This window comes from Trachurus trachurus, assembly GCF_905171665.1.
Source record: "Trachurus trachurus genome assembly, chromosome: 12".
Taxonomy (NCBI): domain Eukaryota; kingdom Metazoa; phylum Chordata; class Actinopteri; order Carangiformes; family Carangidae; genus Trachurus; species Trachurus trachurus.
Window position 1 is genome coordinate 14,622,684 of NC_139908.1, and position 16,188 is coordinate 14,638,871.

At 41.2% G+C, this 16,188-nt stretch overlaps 1 protein-coding gene across 1 annotated transcript; it reads left to right on the forward strand.

Annotated features, from left to right (window-relative positions):
- Window positions 1-444: 444 nt before the first annotated feature.
- Window positions 445-15,124, forward strand: arvcfa (ARVCF delta catenin family member a; the record flags this gene model as incomplete). The annotated part of the gene is made up of 16 exons (XM_083982998.1): window positions 445-614; window positions 4,372-4,548; window positions 5,468-6,090; window positions 7,029-7,507; window positions 7,595-7,778; window positions 7,879-7,996; window positions 8,548-8,716; window positions 10,008-10,025; window positions 10,167-10,238; window positions 11,163-11,290; window positions 11,941-12,091; window positions 12,182-12,374; window positions 12,655-12,766; window positions 13,101-13,188; window positions 14,703-14,779; window positions 15,032-15,124. The coding sequence occupies exons 1-16, from the start codon at window positions 594-596 to the stop codon at window positions 15,122-15,124; spliced, it is 2,703 nt and encodes a 900-aa protein (XP_083839124.1). The 5' UTR covers window positions 445-593.
- Window positions 15,125-16,188: the final 1,064 nt, after the last annotated feature.

Below are 16,188 nucleotides of genomic sequence, written 5' to 3' on the forward strand. Positions count from 1 at the left end.
TGAGAGCTTGTATGCGCACATGTGTGTATACTCTGCCTGCGCACCAAGGCTATGCCAGAAAATATGGGTAGAGCAGCAGGGATTGCAGGGCTCTGCACTTACCTAAGCCATTCACAGGCTCAGCATCACACAGTTGATTCAGCACCTTGCTAATAGCGCGCACATTAACTGCAGCACACATCAGAGGAGGAGTGCAGTAATGAGGGAGAGAGCCCGGCGTTTGTTCTTGCTCAGTGTGTGTGTGTATGAGTGTGTGTGTGTTTGTGGATGTATGTGAGAGAACGTCTGTGTTGAGCAAATGTGTGCACGGTGCGTCTAGTGTGTGTTTGTGAGAGAAAGAGAAATAGAGGGAGAGAGAGAGGGAGTGTGAGAGAGAGAGAGCGAGAGAGAGAGAGAGAGAGAGGAAGGGAGAGAGAGGGAGAGCGGACATGTGTTAGTAAGAGCTGGGAGGAAGGATGGCTGCTCATGTTTGAACTGCCTCAAATGCTGAAAGGGAGAGTCAAGGCTAAAATTCAGCAGAGGCAGAGAAACAGACATCTCACTGGGGGACAAATCTTGTTCATCATTTGTGGGGAAGCAGAAGAGATTTGGCAATGCCTGCTGAAGTGAAAGAGGTAAGTGTGTGGTGGAATGGCTTTATTTGCTCTGTACCCTCCCTCTTTTTTTTTTTTTTCCTTCCTGCGGAGAACTGTAACCCTCCACAGCTATGCATTCTGCCTCTGTCATGATGAATGAAGCAGGCATCAATAGCATCACCTCCTTGCCTCTCACTGCTGTTTCGGTGCAGTCTCCTTGTGTGCATGGGGACATGATGCTAACATCTCCATCAAGTGTGTGTGTGTGTGTGTATGCGTGCGTGTGTGTGAGTGTGTGTGTGTGCCTGTGCACGCGCGTGGCTGTGCATGCGTGCAAATGCATAGGCAAGCTTATAAAGGGGATAATCTTTGATTGCATTATGAGGAGAGGTTGTCCCTCTGGGGGAAAATGCTGCACACACTCTGGTAAGTGTATTGCCATGATGTATCAGAGAGACACTAAATCTGACCATGCAGTATTTAACTATTTGAGGATCAGAGCCTAATCAGGAGCGAAAGGAGGCTCCAAATAGAAACTTTGAGAATGAAAATCCATCCTCCCTTTTTTTCGGGGCTGTCATTTCCCATCAGTATTTACTCTGAATATCCCAGCCCGGCTACATTTAAGGGTAAACAAGATGTATTGCATAATGGACACTGGTGTTTCTGCAGGAAACAAGCCTTAAATGAGAAGAGTCTTTTAATGCATCTGCATCATCTCAGTTGCCATTTCATTCACAATGCACGGCGACACATTCAGTATATATATGCAGTGACCAACACGAGCACCACTGATTCAACAGATAGCGGGGGGCAGATGAGTTGTGACAAAGTTGCGACTAATGTCTTCTGACATCAGTGGGCTGATGTCATGTTTTATTATCCCATGGAAGCATTACCCTTTCAGTACCCATTGTCTGATAAAAGACAAGCTGCAAACTAATTTATGCTCAAGTTTGATCGCTACAAAATGACTTTGCCCCGCTGATTTAAGAGCAATTAAGAGCTCCCATTTTTCAAATCATCTTGTCTTTCTGGACTGGATTCATGACAAGTTTGAATCACGGCTTGTGCCTGTTGTGCCCTTGAGCTGGTCACCAAGATCTGAACTCACTCAGCATTAGATCAGACTCTGTGTCTCCCAAAATAATACCCTGGCTGCAGCTGGCCTCAATACTGAGAGTTGACGGGAACAAGATGCTAATCATGTCATTCAGTCTCCTGCATCGCTGCACCTAACGTCTCTATACAATACCTTGTCTCTTTTTTTCTTGTTCTTTTTCTTTTTCTAAGCTAAGTCAGATTCAGAATCATCATCTTGACCTATTTGGCTGTGTGAGCACACTTAGTTAGTGATGGTGCAGTGAGTTATTTAAATGAGCTTTGACTCACAGTGGCCTGGCCTTCCCTGGAGCTTGAATCAGACGGGGACAGCACACAGGCCCTTGTCCAGCCTATTATCGTCCTCCAAATCCTTAATCAAGCTGTCTGTAGAGGACAGTGGTACCCCGTCTGTCTTTAAGCCAGGCATTCATTTAGCGCTGCCTAACAATATCCAATCAACCCCCCACCCCCCCCAGAGGTGTTCAAGCTGGGATCATCTCCCCACTGCCAGTTTCTCCTAGGTGACCCTTTCATCTCCTCTTCCCTCTGACACATTTTGGTACACGGAAATGAAGGGGGCTCTTGTGTGTTTGGTGGGCTGTTTGAAAAGCTGTTCACTGCAGCCCTGATTTAATGCAGTGGAGTTGAGTTCTCAGCACTTGTTCGGTTCAATGCCGCAGCCTCAGACTGACGTGAGTTTGGGGAGATTTTAACAGTTTACTCGGTTTTTATCTGACACTTTTATCTCAGCACGTCACGCCAAATGTCGTATCTATGGCGCTACTGATGAACATCCTGCAAGAATGCATATAGGATTAATGTCATGTTGTTTTTATGGAAATTGATTTAGAGAGTGGATAAGCATAAACAGAGTCATAAATGATGCAGCATAATTGATTTTTTTACTCCATGGAACCTTTCAATTACACTCTTAAATGTTTTGATGGGTTGTTTACTTCATTGTTGTCCCAGATTTTAGAAAAGCCCCCCCCCCCCCCACCACCTATCCCCCACTGTGACCAGAGGGCCTTCAAGGCTAAAAGAGGTGTATCAGATTATCAGAGACTGAGTGAAATCATTTCTTAGATTTCTTTCTTTTTTCTTCGTGCACACGCTGAGATGATGTAAAATTTTTGAAAAAGAAATTCTGTATGAAATGTGTTTAGAGTCAAACACTGCCTCCAGTTCTCTCTCCGACCAAGCTGCTGAATAATTAATCCACTGTGGTTAATGAAACCGGTTTTGGCGAAAAAGAAAAGAGTTTAAGTTGAAATAAACAAGTGGAAATTACAGAAATACCCACATGTTGCACTGGAGGCAGCAGCTGGATTATTGATTTAGGAGTCAGAGGTGGTAAATCGGGTCTCAGATCGAAAAGCTTGAATGACAACAGCAACCGGCTGCTCACATCCCAATGCCATTACAATGCTGCTGTGTTTCGTCAGGGGTCCTTTTATACATGCTTACATAACACACTGAGCAACACCAACATCTGTTTAGCATTCAAAGCATAAATATTTCAGTTTTGGATGATAACAGTAAGTCTGCACACGTGTAAATATATATATATATATATATAAAAAAAACCCAGATAATCTGATAATAACTAATGATTTGAATAGCTATTTTGCCAAATACAGATCCAGATGCCCCATTTCAGGTGTGCCAGTGGGGGAAAATCACTGCTTTATCCTGTCCTACATTATTACCAAACACTACCTTGTTTGTGTTTGCCCTCAAGAAGACTAGAGCAAGTTATTTCAGTTGAAGTGTAGAAAACATGCAGTGGTTTTGTTCCTTATTCTTCCCTTTTTTTTTGTCTTGATCCTTGAAAGCCTCCCTTCAAGACGCAGGCTGTCAGTTTTTAAACATGTCAAAAAAAAAAAACAGAGGAAATCTGCTCCCTGAAATCATTATAAAAGTTTTAACAAGTACGCAGAAACTTGGGCGATACCTGTATCCATTTTAAGTAGGCTAAGGAGCAAATCTAAACAGCAATTGAACCTGAAATGTTGGGAATTTCCGATTATGGATAAAATAAATGACCGCACACTCCAGTGCACATATAATTAACTAACCAATCATGCAATATACTCAAAGCAGTTATTACCTGATAGGAATATGCAAACTGATATAGTCATCCTAGTCTGCACACAATGAATGAATCCACACAACTACTTAATTAAATAAGTAATAAATGGCATTTCTCATTCTTTATTAGGTCTCTCTCTTCGGTCTACACACGATTTGTGGCAGAATGACTTTGTCACTGTTTTCCCACGGACAGATTAAATTACAGTTCACCAAAAAGTTTAAACACTGGGAAAATGTGAGCCTTTCCAGACATTATATCAGTGTAATTTAAGTGTGTATATTGGCATTATTCAGCATGAATTGAACAGTTCATATTTCAAATTATACAAATTATGTGATAATGGAGTGGAACTGCGTCAGGCTCTCAGCACTGGATCTGCTCAACACCCAGCGTCAAGTGCAGCTTCTTTATCGTGTGTAGACAGCCTTAATGACATGGAGTGCTATCACAGGATTGTCTACCCCTCTATCATTACCCTATTTGTGTGTGATGTAAACACGTACGGCGAACAGGATATGTGCAAAAGATGTTGAAGCAATGCTGCTCAACTACAGCGTGTAACTCGGTTGTGTGTGTGTGTGTGTGTGTGTGGTTTAGGAGCAGAGTTCAGAGGGCCCTCCTCCACTATCTTTACCACAGGAGGCTAAAGAGGCCACTCTGGATACTCCGTCTGCTAATGACGAGCTGGACACGCCCACTTCCATCGCCTCTGTGATGACCTCGACCAATGAGAGCTCCACAGAGACAGACACCCCGCTGCAGACTGACACTGAGGTTCATGACTTAACACTTGGTCACATTTCTGTCACCTACTTACTTCCAGCAGTTTGTTATAAAATCACAGAGGAGTCATTCCCCCCCCCAAACTATAATTATCTATAAATGACACTGTTTCTAGACTGAAATGCAGCTAAATTCTGCCTGGTGAGATTGAATCAATCACAACATATGAAAGATGAGGAGATAAGCTGTAAGTGGCAATGTGATTTAAAGTTACAAGATAAATGAGAAAACTTTTTATAATTTTTTTTTTTACTTACTTTAATCAATGTATGATGTATTATACAACCATTTTACTTAGTTTCAGTTACAAGGACAGGTAGAGGAAGCCAATTTACCCTCTGGGGCAATTCTATCATAACACTTAATTCTATTTCACTGAGCCTTACATATTTACATGCAACACGTTTTGCTCACACTCTGCAATGGAAGAGTTAAAAATAAGAATCAACTGACTAAACCAGACAATTAAATTTCCTGCAATTTACTCTGCCTCTGAACAGTGGCTGGACCTCAAGTTGTTTCATCAGAGTCCAATCTAAACTCATTTTCAAGAAGGGGAATTCATTATTCTTTGGCTGGAGAGAAGAATTCATTATTTACTGGTGGTGGCTCACAAAGCCAGGGAAGTGCTGAAATGAGATTGATTGATCATCACTATGAAAAATGGTCTGGGGTGGGCTATACAGTTTAAATGAGAAATAAATACACACTGTGGGTAAGAGGAACATGTTTGCTCTGTTCCAACTAAATTAAGACCAAATGGTTCCTGCTGTGACTGTAGACATAGCAATTTGATGGCATTAAAAGGCGATGGAGGAACGCTGCACAACAGGCAGACCAGAGGGATTTTTTTTTATTTTGAGTGATTCAGGTTGTGGAGATAATAGTTGTGATGCCTCAATTCTTGTAGGAGTCCAAGACGGTGGAACAGGAAGGTGAACAGACCCCGATTGAAACCCCAGAGTCGTCAGAGACACAACAGGAGACCTTCCAAACACCAGACAAACCCGATGTCACATCGACCCCAGTGGTTCAAGATAACACTCCCACTGAGCAAACGATCCCTGAAGTGAACACTGTACCCTCCGTGTGTGTTACACCAACAACAATGACCATCAGCAGCACCCCCACAGCGGTCCCACAACCTCACGTGGTACTGCAGCCTGGGGAGCCTCAGCCGGTGAATGCAGACAGCCAGAGCAGAGTGTACACGCTGCCTGACACCTACAGAGGCATCGGGGGCGACTTGTGTGCGCCGGGATATGGAAGCCTGTCCCGTGCCACCCTCCACAGCTACTGGCCCGCCAAAAACTTCCAGCCTGGGGCTCACTACACCTTACCCTTCCTCAGGGACAGCTACGCCCCTGCCGGACTCACAAGCCAGACAGAAGATGATGGCCTCAGTGAACGGGGAGAAAATCCTCTGGACATGAAGCCTGACCACCCGACTGCTAGCTATCCAACACTGGGAGGGATTCACCAGTTCAGGCCAATTACCACCATGGAGCTCCTCAGAGAGCCCTCGAGAACCAGGTAAGAAGACGGCACATTAAATCAAACTTTATTGATCCCACAGGAGCAGACTGTGCGAACGGCTTTCAAGGACTCTTGTGGTTTCCATGGTGCCAGGATCAAAAACAGATGAGTGCCTACATCAAATTAGTTAGGAGTGTGAATCACTTATAACTCACAGTTTCAAAGCCCTGAATGCAAAGATGCATATATAATAAATAAAACATCTTGACATTTATGTCTTTTTCCAGGTTCCAAATCCTGAATAACTACTTAATTCAAAAATTGGAGCTGTGCCGAGATTCAGGTGCCACAATGGAGACATAAGGGGAAAGGAAACTGTACAGAAAGGAATATTCTGCTGCAGTAACAAACAAGTACTAATCAACACTCGGCCTAATTTTGTTTCTGCTGTGATGATAATACTCATTAAACTTTGTGGCTGCAGAGACAGACAGGAGTCGCATCTATGTGAGCCTGCCTGGACAATAGAAAGACAGATGGACAGCAGTTAAGTAGCAGCTGGTATCAATCAGGCAACCTGCTGCAAAGTCAATAAATAAGGAGGTTTCACCTGTTATTGCCTGCCAGGAGCTTTTCCTTAGCCCGTATAAAGTGACAGAGCTGTTTACAAAAGATACAAGCAAGTCACTCAAGCTGTTAAAGTCACTGAAGCTCAGTCTATTAGACTCAGAAACGCCATCCATGATCCAACCTTTCCATTCAACCTGTTGAGTACAAAAGGAATAGGTGGACATTTTGGGAATTCACTTATGGTATTTAGGCTAGCTGTTTCCCCTATCTCCAATCATAATTAATTGCTGCTTAGTTTACAGATAGTGGTATGAGTCTTCTCTAATTATCTTCAAGAATGTGCATTTACCAAAAGATCCAACATTAAGAATTCAAGATGGATGATTGTGTACTTTTGTCCTGCATGACTTTCTCTGTCTCCTAAGAGGTGGCTATGATGATGCCTTTATGGCCCAGCTGGAGGGGAACCTGAATCCTTTCTTCCAGGCTATGTGCCGTGCGCAAACCTTGCAGTTCCCCCACAAACGCAGCAGCATGGTCAGCCTGGACAGCATCCGCAGAGACCCGCGCTGGAGAGACCCCAACCTACATGAGGTGATCTCGATGCTCAGCCACCCTATGGACCCGGTCAAGTCCAACGCGGCTGCTTATTTGCAGCACCTGTGTTATGAGAATGATCGCATCAAGCAGGAAGTCCGTCAGCTCAACGGGGTGCCGATCTTGGTGGAATTACTGGACCATCCTAAACCGGAAGTCCACCGCAAGGCCTGTGGTGCTCTGCGCAACATATCTTTTGGAAAAGACCACAATAATAAGATTGCCATCAAGAGTTGTGATGGTATTCAAGCTTTAGTCAGACTGCTGAGGAAATCCAGCAGCATGGAGGTGAAAGAGTTGGTCACAGGTACATTAAAACTCCTGTGTCTTCATGAAGCAATATCTGGCAATCCCTTTGTTTGTTTCCACAACTTTTGTATTTTCTCTCCTGCAGGCACTCTGTGGAACCTCTCGTCGCATGAGCCGCTGAAAATGACAGTAATCAACCACGGGCTTCAAACACTGACTGATGAAATCATCATCCCGCACTCAGGCTGGAGGAGAGACTCAGCCGACCCCTCCAAACTGCAGAGCGCCGAGTGGACCACGGTCTTCAAGAACACCTCTGGATGTCTGAGGTATAGCTGCTATTCAAAGAACAAATGACAACATCGCCTGAAAGCTGATCTGTGACAGAACCTGTTTATTCAGCTCTGCTAATAACGGCTGTTTCTGTAGGAACGTCAGCTCAGACGGGGCGGACGCTCGACAAAGGTTGAGGGACTGTCAGGGGCTGGTGGATGCACTTCTTCATGCCCTTCAGTCATCCGTTATCAACAAGGATACTGACAATAAGGTTGACACAGACATCACACTTACTTGTGTTTTGAGATTTAAGAAAAACAAAGTAAACTGAGGCAAACTGAATGAATTGAAGTTACCAAAACAATAGGATATCAAACCTGGAACCCCGGTAAAAAACAAGGCAAAACAAACAGTTTAAATTAAACTATTAGTAGCTATATTGCAATTGATGGTTAATTTTCTTTCCTTTTTAGACACCATCAAGTGAGTTCTCACTTTGAGACAGTCAATTAGTAGTTCCTCCATTTCTAACAGCAATAAATCCCCTGGCACTTGTTTCTGATACTTCACTGACTAAGCATCAAATTAAAGTTAATAGACTGTAGACAATTTCATTTCATCTGGCCATTTATTGCAAAGCCAGTCATCAAACTATGGGTGGAGTAGTGTAATTTATATTTAATGTTGATTAGAGAAAAAAAATCAATGCAGTTTCATCCAAAGACGAATTAAGCTGGTGTAAACACCTGCACAACTCTTAATGTACTTAAACCTTCTGCACAGTGTGTTTGATTCATCCCTCTGTCATTGTTCACATTTTAGTCAGTGGAGAACTGCGTCTGCATTCTGCGAAACCTGTCATACCATGTTCACAAAGAAATACCGGGAACTGAGCGTTGTCAGGAGCCCCATGCCAACCACCTGATGAGGTCAGTAGGGCATCAAAAGAAGAAGAATGAGCCGGACTGTTTCGGCGGGAAAAGACCTAAAGGTTGGTAGAACACAAAAGTGAGAACCTCGGACTAATCACCAGTGGTTATCTTTACTTTTCCAAGTTGATTCTTTGGCTTAAAGAGGAACTATGCAAGATCTTTAGCATGCCACATTTTTACCTGAATTAAACAGCTGTTGTTATCCACCGCTCCATGGATTGCTTTCTTGCCGGCTTTGTTAAAAACACATGCACATGGCCAGGAGGAGGGCTAGCAAAACAGCGGAAAAGCGACCAAACTTGCATAGTTGCCCTTTAAATACATGTGCGACAATTCAAATAGCAACTTTAAATTTTGCTATCATGGCTGCCAGCGCCGTCAACAGCCGCTAGCTTACCTGTTTAGAAGGAAAATTACAAGTTTAACATCAAACTTTAGTCCTTTACACCAAGAGATGTCTCCAGAGTGTAAAGCAATAAACTCGTGTCTCTATTGTGTCTTTTCTTCTACTGAAGTTAGCATGCAAACAAGCTAGTCCCGACCTCTCTCATTACTTAGCAAGAAACCCGAGAGAAAACATAAACAACCTCTTCAACAACTCAAATTAGGTGAACGTCAGCTTTGTTTTTCTTCCTACTTCCCAACGCTCCCTACAAATTTATTTAGTTTTACATGAGATATACATTCTTAATTTCCCCTTAACAGTTGCACAATCTACCGGTGTCTCCTCTAAACCTACCTTTTTTCTGTTTGAAATTTTTCATTTACTTTCAACGTGTCCTACCCTCGAGCATCGGCTTCACATTTCTTGCCCCCTTTTATGCCAATGAGAACTTGAATATTTCATCAGCCTTTGCAGGAGCTGATGATAGATTTTGCTCTGTAGGACGAATGCCAAGTTCCAAATTGAAAAAGCGTGCTCATACTTTGTTACATCAGTTATGTGATTTTTACACCATGCAACTGATGCAACAAACAGGAGGGTTTTAAACTGTGAGAAAAGTTTTGGCAGTGATTTGTTAGCCGACGTAAAAAACAATTTCAATTATAGCTGATGTACTAGTAATTATTAGGCCGCAGCTGTTTGTGCTGGAGGGAGCACATTAATGGACTAACGACAGGGTTACAGTCGATTGCGATTTAAACTTTTATAGCTTTTCACCAATGCTAACCTTTCAGCTCATTGTTTAAAACAGACAGATGCTGCACTGAGCCAAACATTACCCAGATAGATCCAGTCCTTCCTCACCACAAAGAAGAGCCCTGTTTTCTGCTGCTGTGTCCTTCTCCATCATAATCTAATCTTTGACATTGTTCCCTCCTCTTTTCCTTTCAATCTTTATTCACCAGAGGAGTGGTTCAATCAAGGTCAGTATCCTCCTTACTCTTGAATATTTTCGTGCCACTAATGTTTTGTGATTCAACATCTCATTGAATTTGGTGACGTGATCTGACGTATTGAAAACTGGTGTTTGTATTTGTGTGCATGTGTGTGTCTGTGATGTGCAGGTTGGAAAAATGGCTTAATGGACAGAAAATACGGTACATTGGATTTACCTAAACGTACAGAACTGATGAAAGGTATATGATGTCTGAAAACATATTAGTATTTTTTTTTTTTAAATCCTGATCACAATATTTTAATACTGATATGTTAGGATTATTACTAATACATTAAAAGCAGATACATTATAAAGAGTTTTTTCTTTTATCATACATCATCAAAATAATATTATACAGCATTTTTTACCTGCTTTCTGTGTAATTTTATTTGCTTTGTATGCATGACATTGGCATGGCCTGAAAGAGAATTCATTTAAATGCAAAGCCACACACCAGCACCTGCACCACTTGAAGAGAGTTTCATTACTAAAACAAAATGACCCACCAACTGAAGGACTGATAACACTTTTATCTAGCAACATCTAGAGGAGGAACATTTCCTCCAGCAATACAAGACAGGCACAGGAATTTGCTCAAGCCTCTACATGACCTATGTGCACACAACGGACACTGACACTTAAGCTGCATGGCTGTTTTTAACCATGAAAGCACCCTGTATATAGAAACTGTGGAGAGAGGGGTGGAAAAAAATCCTTCAATAGTACAATAGAGCTGAATACTGTATATATGAATCTGGCTGCCGTTAGAAAAGAGATTCGCTTATGCCTCCCACTCTGCAGCTAGTGAATGCAAATCAGAATGACAAGCATGTTACGGTCCTGGGTCAGCTTTATACTACTCAGCCGCCCAGCTTCATCCACTGGCACAGTATGAACATGCTGCAGGAGTCTACTAGAGTTGTAATTGTCTATGAGTTTAATCAAATGAATCTTGATTTTCTTTATCTACTGACCTTCTGGAACAATGCTAACATTTATACAGAACGATTTAGTGACTGAATTAAAGCTAATTACTAGGGACACTATTATTTCAGTCTTAAGTCTCTTATGCAGATCGTTTGCTTGAATGTCATCCCTCACTTTCTTTGCCTTTCTGTTGAAGGGTTGGAGCTGCTGTACCAGCCAGAGGTGGTGAGGCTCTACCTCTCTCTCCTCACCTGCAGCCACAACCACAACACGCTGGAGGCGGCCGCAGGAGCCCTGCAGAACCTCGCTGCAGGACAGTGGGCTGTGAGTGTTCAAAATGTGGACGCTTGGTTGGCTCATGTGTAGTGCATCAGTGGCTGATTATTTCCTCAGATGCTTAGACGCCCACTCAAAATAAGTTTATTGCATCTAGAGCTTGCTGCTGAAAGTCTGTATCTCAAGAAGATTACCGTTGCTGCTGTCATAGTGTCCTAATGTCCTTATACACTGTCCATGGACCAGATCCAGGATTTGTCTCGGAGGCTGCATCAGTATTCAAAGTATGCAGAAAGATAGAGATACAGGGTTGATCATCTTAATCTAACTGGACTAGCTAGATTGACTTTGTCACCAGCCGACATGATCAAAAATCACTTTTACTGCCATGGACCCCAGGTGGATCCATGGGGCTGTCAAATAATGTGCTTTGCCAAGATATACCGTGCCATGACTGTCACTATAATTTAACATCAACGCTGGGGCAGGACTCAGATTAAAGGAGTTTTAAAATGCTTGGATTTTGAAATTGAGTTACATCATACACAAGAGGGCAATTGAGAGCATAGAACTTGGGTCTTACTTACGGTATAATTGGCCATTTCTTTTTCTTTTTCTTTTTTTGAAACACACCGATATTTTGTAAAAACGCCAAGGCCAACAACAATAAGCTATATATTCTGTGTTTATGCTTTTAGTGGTCAAGCTACATCCGAGCCACAGTGAGAAAAGAGAAAGGGCTGCCTATTCTGGTGGAGCTGCTGCGCTCAGATGTGGACAAAGTGGTGCGAGCTGTGGCTATCGCTCTTCGCAACCTGGCCATGGACAGAAGGAATAAAGACCTAATAGGTTCAGGCTTGTAATTCTAAACAGCTGCATACATACGACTCTACACCTGCACACTCACACTAACTTTGCTATGCTGTCTGTGATTACAAGGGAGTTATGCTTTGAGGGACCTTGTCGGTAATCTGCCATGTGGGCAGCAGCATCCAGCCAAGAATCTTGATGGAGATACGGTGGTGTCTATTCTGAATACTATCCATGAGATCATCACTGATAGCCCAGAGAACGCCCGAGCCCTCATACAGGGTCATGCCGTGCAGAAACTAGTGGCTATCAACAAGTCCAGGTATGTAATTGTCTTTCAACAATCAAAGCCAATATGTTTTACCACATCAAATTAACTTCGGGAAACATAAAGAGATAGAGGAATATGCTCTGGTATTAGAGTATAATTTGCTGCAGATGCTTAATATCTGTTCGTACTCCTGACACAGGCTTGATACAATAATTTATGATATTATGAGCATCATCCCGGGGCAATCAGAAATGGATTTTAATCATTTGGACAGTATTGTCTCAGAGCTGTCCTCTGTTGTTTATGATAATGTCTGCTGATTTGCTGTCAGCCAATCAGCACGGGAGACCAAGGCAGCTTCCCATGTGCTCCAGACAATATGGGCTTACAAGGACCTGAGAAATGCTTTGATGAAGGCAGGCTGGAACAAGAGCCACTTTAAGGTATTTCTTACCATTTCCATAAAAGTTTAAAGAGTAAAACAGTACAGTACATCTTGTATTTTGATGTAGGATCACTATTCAAACCTCTGTCAAACACATAAGGAAATACTAGGTATAAAACATATGAAATATAATGAAAGTTGTTCAGTAACCTCAATTGCACAATGACATGCCTTATCGAAAATGTGATGAAAAACAAAGCCACTGCTCTGTAACTGCCCAATATTCTGTTCAAGTCAGTCCAATCAAATCCAGTGAAATGTCCATTTATATTAAGTTAAAGAGAAACAGGAAAGTATCATCCAGTAACTTAATCTTTTCTTGTTTTTCAAAGCCAACAACCACAGGGGTGACTAAAAAGTCCAAGAGTGGAAAACAAAGCAGCGATGACATCACCTTGCCTCTCATGGACAAAAACCAAGGTCAGTAAATCATTGCATGCATTCCTTAAGCAAAATGTTATTAAACCATCATCTAAATGAGGAAAGTGTCCTCCAGCTTAGGGGACAAAAAGTGATTTTTAACATACTGTGGTTCTTGACATGTCAGGGACAAAGAAAATGGCTGTTTTTTAATCCTAGACCATATTCTTCTGAAACATGGCCTTAAACCATTGGTGTGCTGCCAAGGTTATCAGTGCACCGACTTGGCTTATTAGCCTGAGCAGTTTTTCCCAGAGGCAGAGCAGGCTCACGCATCACCACGCATCACATTTCATTTGAACGTTATTCCAACAGGGCACTCGCTTTGCCATGTTGAGAGCGACCTCTAGCTTCTCACTAAAACAGAGAGTTTCTCTCAAGGCTGCCTCATGAATTATGAACTCAACTTAAACACACTTTGAAATATGAAACTGTGGGTAATGGATATTCACTACTTGAAATGAAGTATTGCATTATTTTTGCCCATTTATGTGCCTGGCATCTAAATGAATAGATCACATGCCCTTTTGGAATGTGTACTTCTTAAATGGACAGCAAGTATACAGCCTATACTGTTTAATTTGCAGTATCTACACTTGAGGTGTTGACACAAGTGTTGGCTATATATCATGTCCCAATCATATTTAGTTGCAGTTAATATTGTCATACACTTATGAATTAGGAACGGATTAGAATGAAGTTGCTTTGCTATGGCAAAATATTAAAATATAGCATTGCTAAATGTTTGCTCAACACCAACACAGTGACAAATCCTGTTAGTTTTGAATCTAAATAAATACTGAAAATATGTATTAATTTGCTAATTGGATTTACTGCTCTTTTTCAACATCTTTTCTCCTGGCCTGTTGTGAAAAATGATTGTTGATGTGGGGTTTGTTGGCGCCTGCAGACAGCAATGAAAGATTTAGCATATTTTCAGTCTTATTGTTTCACAGTGAAATGTTTGAAGAATGGTTAAATAGGCGAACGTAACCTCATTCACACAGAACAGGACCTGCTCTGAGTGGTAGCAATAAAAACAGCAGCAAGGACACACAGGCAGGAGGAAAAGCCATTTAGTCTCAATTGGATATACATTTGCTGATTGGAAAGTTACATTTTCATCAGTAAGCCACATAGTGTGGTCTTTATTAGGGCCTCATTTGATAATAGTAAGTCAAGTAATGTCAAGCAATGTTAATAAAAAAGAGGGAAAACCCACATAGCATGCCGGTTTATTGGTGTATGATTGTCGTTAACGAGGATCCATGTTAATCTAACCTTTTTTTTTTATATCATCCCGACAATATTGTGAAAACTGAAAGATAGAAACATATTTACAAGATGATGCTTGGTGATCTATACATATATATAACGATACTTAATTAGAGGAGGATTTTCAATTGGCAATTCACTTGTCTGTTAGTAATGTAACTTGCTATAAGAGCTAAACTCCAGAGTTTCTAGAAGAACCACATTGTCTGCTGCTATATGATGTTTACTTTTTCTTGCAGATGTATATTCCAGCTTAGAGCCAAATGATAGAGTTGGAGATGGAAAGGCGCCGGTTGTGGAAAGAGATGCTCTCCAGGTAATCTGCCAATTCAGTTTACTGAATACAAGCGCAGTTTGTGGATATTTGAAAGACTTTATGACTTCATGATTGTTTTGCATACAGCCTCATTTGCTTTTAACTGACTTCATAACCTGTCCCTGTTATAGAGGACAAGCAGAGCACAAGTTTTGTTTTATAGGGTTTTCTTTTAAACAGTTGTGCTTGCAACTATCAGGGCTTTTCATGCAAATTGGCTAACAATGGCTGTTTGCATATTTCTTGACCCAGGCGATAAGTGAAAGAAAACACTTCATCAGAGCTGGCAGGCCTGCAGTGGGCCTCATGGATAACAAACCTCCACCGCTGGACTCCTGGGTGTAAACACGACAACACAGCCACTGAAGCAAGTTAAATCCTGCAGAGACACTTTCCATCGGTGAAACCCAGATTTGTGCCATTGGATCTTTATTGTACAGACAGAGAAACACATTCAGTTTAAACTACTTTTCTTTGTTTACAGGAAGTAATGTGCCAAACATTTACATGTATTTATTACAGAGATTATTTGGCAATAGATTTGATGGATTATTGTCATTTAGGATGATGTACAACTACACCTGATGGATGGATTACTTATGACATCTGAAATAGCCTAAATATGCAAACTATAGTGAATCAAAACTCCAAAGAATATATGACATGTACAATTAAAATTTTACTGCTACACAAGTAAGAGATAATTTGTAATACTCCTAGTTTGTCAACCTCTTAAGACCTAAAGTGACATGTGGATCTGTTGTTGTCCATCCCCATGGGTTCTGGGCTAAAGAAGATTCTGATATAAAATCATTTTAGAAATATTTTTGGTCAGTGTTTGAGATCATTAGGATTAGGGCTCTCATCAGCCTAGTCATTAAAACATACAAAATTATTTGCAGTTTATACTTGACAAATGCATCATCAGACTAGAATGTGCAGTCATTAGCAAATTGTCTCTATTTCCATTTGTTTCATGATAGGTGAAATGAGATTGTAAATGTGTAACAAAGGACTGTTAATATTCCAAATGAAGGCATTTATATTGTAATATTTATTGTAATACCCATGTTATTAATTAAAGGTTATTGATGTGTATTAGCTAATACCAGTAAGTGGTCCTACATTCAATACAACTCTGCTTTGCAGTGGTCCTTTTTGCATTGCGATGTTGAATGAAAAATGAAAATAAATGATGTGCATAATTTCTCATTTCTATTTGTAAATACTTTTTTATTAGACACTGGATTTTATTTACTTTTCCATTTCAGAATCTTGAATTTCTCTTTCTTATGATCCAACAGGACACATGCATTCACTGATTTCAAGTTCAGGCTTTATTTACAAAATGTTATTCTTTGTACAAGAACTTCAACTTTAAAACATCTTAATTTACAAACACAGCTACA